Source organism: Bos grunniens, chromosome 5 (assembly GCF_055505025.1).
Source record: "Bos grunniens cultivar Pamir isolate PY7600 chromosome 5, Bosgru_T2T1.0, whole genome shotgun sequence".
NCBI lineage: Eukaryota > Metazoa > Chordata > Mammalia > Artiodactyla > Bovidae > Bos > Bos grunniens.
The window spans coordinates 59,062,206-59,070,624 of NC_141169.1; the positions used below are offsets into that span (position 1 = coordinate 59,062,206).

The 8,419-nt window shown below is 36.6% G+C and overlaps 1 protein-coding gene across 1 annotated transcript; it reads right to left on the reverse strand.

Moving 5' to 3' along the window:
- Positions 1-7,471: 7,471 nt before the first annotated feature.
- LOC147372120 (olfactory receptor 6C2-like) lies at positions 7,472-8,419 on the reverse strand. The gene has a single exon (XM_086403600.1). It carries the CDS (start codon positions 8,417-8,419, stop codon positions 7,472-7,474), a length of 948 nt encoding a protein of 315 aa, XP_086259726.1.

Sequence of the window (8,419 nt, forward strand, 5' to 3'; positions counted from 1 at the left end):
ACAACCCAAAAATCCCACTCCTGGGCATATACCCAGAGAAAACCATAATTCAAAATGATACATACACCTCAGTGTTCATTGCAGTACTATTTATAATAGCCAGGACATGGAAAACAGTCTAACTGTCCATCAACAGAGGAATGGATAAAGAAAATGTGGTACCTATATACAACGGAATATTACTCAGCCCTAAAACGGATTGAAATTGTGTCATTTGCAGAGATGTAGATGGACCTAGAGACTGTCATACTGAATGAAGTAAATTAGACAGAGGAAGACAAATATCATATGATACCACTTTTTGTGGAATATAAAAATGATAATACAAGTGAACCTATTTAAAAACAGAAATAGAGTCACAGATGTAGGAAGCAAACTTCTGGTTACTAGGGGGGAAAAGCAGTGGGGGGCAAGGAATTGGGAGATTGGGATTGACATATAAACACTGCTATATATAAAATAAATAACTAATCTGTATAGCACAGGGAACTCTTCTCAGTACTCTGTAACTACCTATATGGGAAAAGAATCTAAAAAAGAGTTGATATATGTATATGTATAACTTATTCACTTTGTTATAAAAGCAGACACTAACAAAATATGCAAATCAACTACATTCCAATAAAAATTTTTGAGAGATACACAATACAGAAAATAAGTCAAAAAAAAAAAAAAAAAAAAAGAGTCTTCTCCAACACCACAGTTCAAAAGCATCAATTCTTTGGCGCTCAACCTTCTTCACAGTCCCACTCTCACATCCATACATGACCACTGGAAAAACCATAGCCTTGATTAGACGAACATTTGTTGGCCAAGTAATGTCTCTGCTTTTGAATATGCTGTCTAGGTTGGTCATAACTTTCCTTCCAAAGAGTAAGTGTCTTTTAATTTCATGGCTGCAGTCACCATCTGCAGTGATTTTGGAGCCCCCCAAAATAAAGTCTGACACTGTTTCCACTGTTTCCCCATCTATTTCCCATGAAGTGATGGTACTGGATGCCATGATCTTCGTTTTCTGAATGTTGAGCTTTAAGCCAACTTTTTCACTCTCCACTTTCACTTTTATTAAGAGGCTTTTTAGTTCCTCTTCACTTTCTGCCATAAGGGTGGTGTCATCTGCATATCTGAGGTGATTGATATTTCTCCCGGCAATCTTGATTCCAGCTTGTGTTTCTTCCAGTCCAGCGTTTCTCATGATGTACTCTGCATATAAGTTAAATAAGCAGGATGACAATATACAGCCTTGACGTACTCCTTTTCCTATTTGGAACCAGTCTGTTGTTCCATGTCCAGTTCTAACTGTTGCTTCCTGACCTGCATACAAATTTCTCAAGAGGCAGATCATGTGGTCTGGTATTCCCATCTCTTTCAGAATTTTCCACAGTTTATTATGATCCACACAGTCAAAGGCTTTGGCATAGTCAATAAAGCAGAAGTAGATGTTTTTTCTGGAACTCTCTTGCTTTTTCCATGATCCAGAGGATGTTGGCAATTTGATCTCTGGTTCCTCTTCCTTTTCTAAAACCAGCTTGAACATCAGGAAATTCATGGTTCGCATATTGCTGAAGCCTGGCTTGGAGAATTTTGAGCATTACTTTACTAGTGTGTGAGATGAGCGCAATTATGCAGTAGTTTGAGCATTCTTTGGCATTGCCTTTCTTTGGGATTGGAATGAAAACTGACCTTTTCCAGTCGTGTGGCCACTGCTGAGTTTTCCAAATTTGCTGGCATATTGAGTATAGCACTTTCACAGCATCATCTTTCAGGATTTGGAATAGCTCAACTGGAATTCCATCACCTCCACTAGCTTTGTTTGTAGTGATGCTTTCTAAGGCCCACTTGACTTCACATTCCAGGATGTCTGGCTCTAGGTCAGTGATCACACCATCATGATTATCTGGATTGTGAAGATCTTTTTTGTACAGTTCTTCTGTGATTTCTTGCCATCTCTTCTTGATTTCTTCTGCTTCTGTTGGGTCCATACCATTTCTGTCCTTTATCGAGCCCATCTTTGCGTGAAATATTCCTTTGGTATTTCTGATTTTCTTGAAGAGATATCTAGTCTTTCCATGATTGTGTACACAGGAAATTTTAAGGCATTTACAAAAATTAAAAAAAAATTAAAATAAATACTAAACTAATATGTGAATTTAATAAGATTTCAGATGCAAAATCAATGTATAAAAATAAGTTGCATTTCTATACACTAGAAACAAACTTGAAAATGAAATTTAAAATACCATTTATAATAGCATAAAAACCAGAAAATATTTAGAAATATACTTGAAAAAATATGTGTAAAACTTCTTCACTAAAAAAATTACTGAGATACATTTTAAAAGGCTGAAATAAATACGGAAATATGTCATGTCTATGGGTTGGCAGATTCAGTGTTGTTTGTCAGTTCTTCCCAAATTGACTTCTAAATTCAAATGCAATTTAATCACTATCCCAACAGGCTTTTTTAAAAGAAAAACTGAAAAGCTATATGTAAAATTTATATGGGAAAGGGAAGCAACTGATATCAAGTCAAACCTATCTGGAAAATGCTACAGAATTTACAGTATGTAGTTTCCAGACACTTTAAAGCCACAGTGATAAAAACAGTGAGGTACTGATGTAAAGATCAACACACAGATAAATAACATAAAATGGATCATCCAGATTCAGAAATACATGGCCAACTGATTTTGACAAAGGCACTGGAGTAATTCAGCATGTAGGCAAAGATTTCTTGGGACACACAATCAAGTACAAACCATAAAAGGAATAATTGATACACTGGATTTCAAAAAAATTAAAACTGCTCTTCAAAAGACATCATTAAGAAAATAAAAAAGCAAATCCCAGACAGGGAGAAAATAGTCACTATATATATATTTGAAAAAGGATTTGTATGAGAAAGCACTGATGTAGAAATTGTTAGACAGTCAGTGTAGAAGTCAGAGTCTTTGTTCTTTTTCTAATTTCAATTTTAATTCTCACACACAAGCGTTTTGGCTCCATTAGCCTAAAGCTGTATTTTTTCCAGTTTCTAGGCATTCAGAGGAATTCCTCCCTGATCTGGAGTGTCATAAAACATTCAGACCCAGGACAAGACAATCATTGACTGCTGTCCAGTTTATCAAGGAGAAAAATTCCAGGTAGACAATTAGCTCTTAAACATACATCTGTACTGCACTGTGCTTACTCAGTCATGTCCGACTCTTTGTGGTCCCAGGACTGTAGCCCCACAGGCTCCTCTCTCCGTGGGGTGAGAACCTCCAGGTGAGAACACTGGAGTGGGTTGCCCTCTGGCTCCTAAATAACGGTCTGGAGGTTTCGAGAAATGGTCGAGGGATGGCATCGATATGTCTAGAAAAACTGAGAAACTGGGAGATCCAAGAAAGCCATAAAAATGACAAACAGGACATTGCACAATTTAAACTGATTGGTCAAAAATTACACATATCTGGGCCCAAGCCAACCAAAACTGAACAGATTAATTCTAATAAAGATATAAAAACTGCTGTTATTCCCATCTTTTGGGGCTCTTTACCCCTTCTCAGTGTCTATGCTGAGGGCTTTGTGTCTCTATCCTTTTAAACATAAACTTTGCCTGCGTGAGCGTTTGCTGGTTTGTGAAATTCATTCTTTGGCTCCATGAACAGAATCCTGTTTCCCGTTTCAGCCCCACCAGATGTTCACCAGCCCATAAGCTCTCTGAAACTCATCTTTTTGGGGTTTTATGGAGGCTTTATTATGTAGTGATTATTGGTTAAATCATTGGTCTCTGTACATTGAACTGATTCTCCAGCGAGGGCCCTCTCTCTCACTGAGGTGAGGGATTTCAGTTCAGTTCAGTACAGTTGCTCAGTTGTGTCCGACTCTTTGCAACCCCATGGACTGCAGCATGCCAGGCTTCCCTGTCCGTCACCAGCTCCCAGAGTTTGCTCAAACTCATGTCCATTGAGTTGGTGATGTCATCCAACCATCTCATCCTCTGTCATCCCCTTCTCCTCCTGCTTTCAATGTTTCCCAGCATCAGGGTCTTTTCCAATTTGGGTACCGTAAATTCCAATCCTCTAATCAGGTGATTGATTTCCCTGGCAACCAGGCTTCATTTTTAGGTGACCTAAGGTCTTCCCACATCTTCTCATTAACACAACAAAAGATACCTTTATTGCTCTCATCCCTTAAGAATCTCCAAGGGTTGTAGGAGCATCCTGTCAGGAACTGGATGATGACAAATAGATTTTTTTTTTTTTTACTATAAATCACAAAATCACACAGCCCAGAGATCTTTATTGTTCATGATAAGATAATAGTATCAGTGCTATGATTACTGTGTTATTTTCTGAGCCCATTTTGTTTTTTTGGCAAATATACAATAGATATTCTGATGATCCTTTCATAAAATTTCAAAGGTGAAGCATAGACATGTTGTAAAAATGTGAAATCTGAAAGGAATAGCCCTTTTAGTAACAGTAGGTATGGCTGAATGATGGGTTGGTTATCATGTACAGGAATATTAACTAGCATCAAGGTTTAGCTCTAGGTGTTCACTGAAATCATATTTATAATGGCTTGTCTCTTATCTGAAAAATGTATATGTGTGTACATTTTCTGAGAAGATTTTATTGTGGTAAGAACACTTTGTGAGAACTACCCTTTTAACAGATTTTTAGTGTAGAATACATTATTGTTGATTATAGGTACAATGTTGTAAAGCAGGTCTTTAGAGTTTATTAATGTTACTTAACTAAAATTTTATGCCTTTTCATTAATAAGTCTCCATTGCCCTGTCCCTTTCAGCCCTGTTCCCTGGTAATCACTATTCCAGACTTTAATTTTATTAATTTGACTATTTTAGAAATTTCATGTAAATACAATCATGAAGTTTTTGTCTTTCTGTATCTGGTTTATTTCACTTAGGATACTGTCTTCAAGGTCCATCCACAGTGTCACATGTTGCTGAATTTTCTTCTTTTTGAAGGCCAAGTAGTATTCCACTGTGTGTATATACCACATTTAACTTATCCATTAATTGGTAGGTAGACATTTAGGTTGTTTCTACATATTAGTTATTGTGAATATTGCTACAATGAACATGAGTGTGCACACATCTCTTTGAGATCCTTTTTAGTTCTTTTGGATATATACCCGGAAATGAGATGGCTAGATCATAGGGTAGTGTGTTATATTTAATTTTTTAAGGAACCTGAGTGACTTTTAAATAAGAAAACTGAAGGGAAAAAAGTGTGCTCCAATAAAGGATGAGAATATATATAAAATACAGGGAAATAGCAGTCAGAAAAGACTAAATGTGAACCTCTTGAACACAGGTTCAAGAGCCTATAGCATGAATTGTAGAGAATGGAGGAAATAGTTTCAGATGATGATCTGTGTAAATTTCTTTTTCTAGGAAATGTGGTAAATAGTGTGTGTTCTTCCAATGTATAACCATTTATATCATTAAAAAATGGAATACCTTTATGTACCACTCTTTGTATTTCTTTTGAAAACATTTATAAGTTTCTAAGATTCCATACATCTGGCTGTTTTTACTTTATTTCTTTTACTTAATTTTTGATGTGTGCTTGCCTATTTTAGAGACATTGTGTGTTGGCATTTCAATATATGTGTCTGCATCTGGCAGGCTTTTGTAATACCAAAATATTTAAATTCTTCAAAATAGTTGTTATCCATTCTCACAATTTTCCCTTTCTTTTTTTTTTTTTTTTTTTTGAGAAAATCTTAGAACATTTAAGAGGCTTCCCAGGTGGTGCAGTGGTAAAGACTCTGCCTGTCAATGCAGAAGGCATAAGAGACACCAGTTCGATCCGTGGGTTGGGAAGATACCCTGGAGTAGGAAATGGCAACCCATTCCAGTATTCTTGCCTGGAAAATCCCATGGACAGAGGAGCCAGATGGGCTACAGTCCATGGGGTCACAAAGAGTTGGACATGACTGGGCATGTATGCATTACTACTACTACCATAACATTTAAAAGTCTTATTATTAAAAATTTAATGTGCAATTTGTATACTTTTTGTTTTAATATTTAGTATGTAGTTTTGCTATAGATTAATTGAAAATAAGTGCCTGAGTTTATTTCTGGGTTCTCTACTCTCTTCCCTTGATCAGTATGTCTATTTTTGTTCCTGTACCAAACTGTTTTGTTTAGTTTTTAGTATTTAGTATTAAGCAAAATGCTGTTTATTTATTATTTCCATAATTGTAAAGGTTTATAATTCTCCTTCATAAAAAATGTTTATTACTGAAAGTTAACTTTTGCTTTCTTTAACATAGTGTTTCTTCTGTTCACTCCTGAAGGTACGTGGGAATAAAATTCTGCTGGTTGTCTCTATTTCTAGTGCCTAAAGCAGTACCTACCCCAAAGGAATTACCCAATACATATTTGTTTTGTGAATCAATGAATAAGTAATTTGAAAGTTTTGGATTTGAAAAACTAGTGGCAACCATTACTTATTCTTTCTCTGGAAAATGTAAGAATTTATCAACTTACTGTTCTCTTTTGGTAGGTCTAATTTGGAGATATGCTTCTGTTTTACCTGTTGTGCTTCATTTTTTGATATTTTTAATTTGGAGGTGAAGCCAGGATTTAAATTTTAAAAAATTATTATTTTCTCCCATTCTGAGGAAACCAGAAGGGAAAGAGACACATGTACCCCAATGTTCATCGCAGCACTGTTTATAATAGCCAGGACATGGAAGCAACCTAGATGTCCATCAGCAGATGAATGGATAAGAAAGCTGTGGTACATATACACAATGGAGTATTACTCAGCCATTAAAAAGAATACATTTGAATCAGTTCTAATGAGGTGGATGAAACTGGAGCCTATTATACAGAGTGAAGTAAGCCAGAAGGAAAAACATAAATACAGTATACTAACACATATATATGGAATTTAGAAAGATGATAACAATAACCCGGTGTATGAAACAGCAAAAGAGACACTGATGTATAGAACAGTCTTATGGACTCTGTGGGAGAGGGAGAGGGTGGGAAGATTTGGGAGAATGGCATTGAAACATGTAAAATATCATGTAAGAAACAAGTTGCCAGTCCAGGTTCGATGCACGATACTGGATGCTTGGGGCTAGTGCACTGGGACCACCCAGAGGGATGGTATGGGGAGGGAGGAGGGAGGAGGGTTCAGGATGGGGAACACATGTATACCTGTGGCGGATTCATTTTGATATTTGGCAAAACTAATACAATTATGTAAAGTTTAAAAATAAAATAAAATTAGGAAAAAAAAAGAGTTAATGCAGATAAGAACAGTGGCAACCAAAATAAAAGTATTTTTGAATCGGAAAAAAAAAATTATTAGCATGCTGGGTTATGGAAGGTTCTTAAATGATGTTTCTGAAGAAGTTGTCACTAGATCAAGATGAATGAGAGTGTTTTGAGTAAATTAACCTGATGGCAAAACTTGGTAGTTCAGTATGTGTTTATTTGGCTTTACATTCTCTTATTTTTTGGGGAAAGTATTGTGATTCTTTTGATTGAATTATTGAAGGCTTGTTTGACTTGCTTGTTTCTCAGTGTGTAAATGAAAGGGTTCAGCACTGGAGCGATGGAAGTAGTGAGCATGGTCACACCTTTGTTAATGGCCACTGAGTCCTTTGCTGAAGGTTTGATGTAGATGAAGATGCAGCTACCATAGGTGATTGAAACCACAATTATGTGGGAAGAGCAAGTAGAAAAGGCCTTTTTCTTTTGCTGGGCAGAAGGGAATTCTAAAATTGTCTTGATGATATAAATGTAAGACAGAACTACACACGTCAGTGTCATAAGGAGGGTCAGCACAGCACAGATGATAACAGTCTGTTCCATGTACCAAGTATTTGAACACGAAATTTTCAGGAGGGGAGATGCATCACAGATAAAATGATCAATGGTATTAGAATCACAAAATTCCAATTCTAGGCCTAGGCTAAGTGGGGGGATTATAATAAACAGACCAGCTACCCAACAACAAAAGACAAGTCTTCTGCAGACCATGCTACTCATGATGGTCACATAATGCAGGGGTTTGCAGATGGCCACATAGCGATCATAGGACATAGCAGCTAGGAGAAAAAATTCAGTTACACCAAAGAGGTCAGTAAAAAATACTTGGCTGGCACAGGCATTGTAGGTAATGACCTTGTCACCTGTCACAATGTTATACAGGTATCTGGGAATACAAGCTGATGTGAATGAGATCTCCAAAAAGGAGAAATTTTGTAGGAAATAATACATGGCTGTCTTAAGGTGGGAATCCAGGAAGATGAGGAAGATGATGGTCAGATTCCCAGTTATGCTTAGCATGTAGGTGAGAAAGAGAAAGATAAGAAGCAAAATCTGCAGTTGAGGGTCATCTGTCAGTCCCAGCAGAATGAATGTTGTTACCGTACTGTTTCTCAT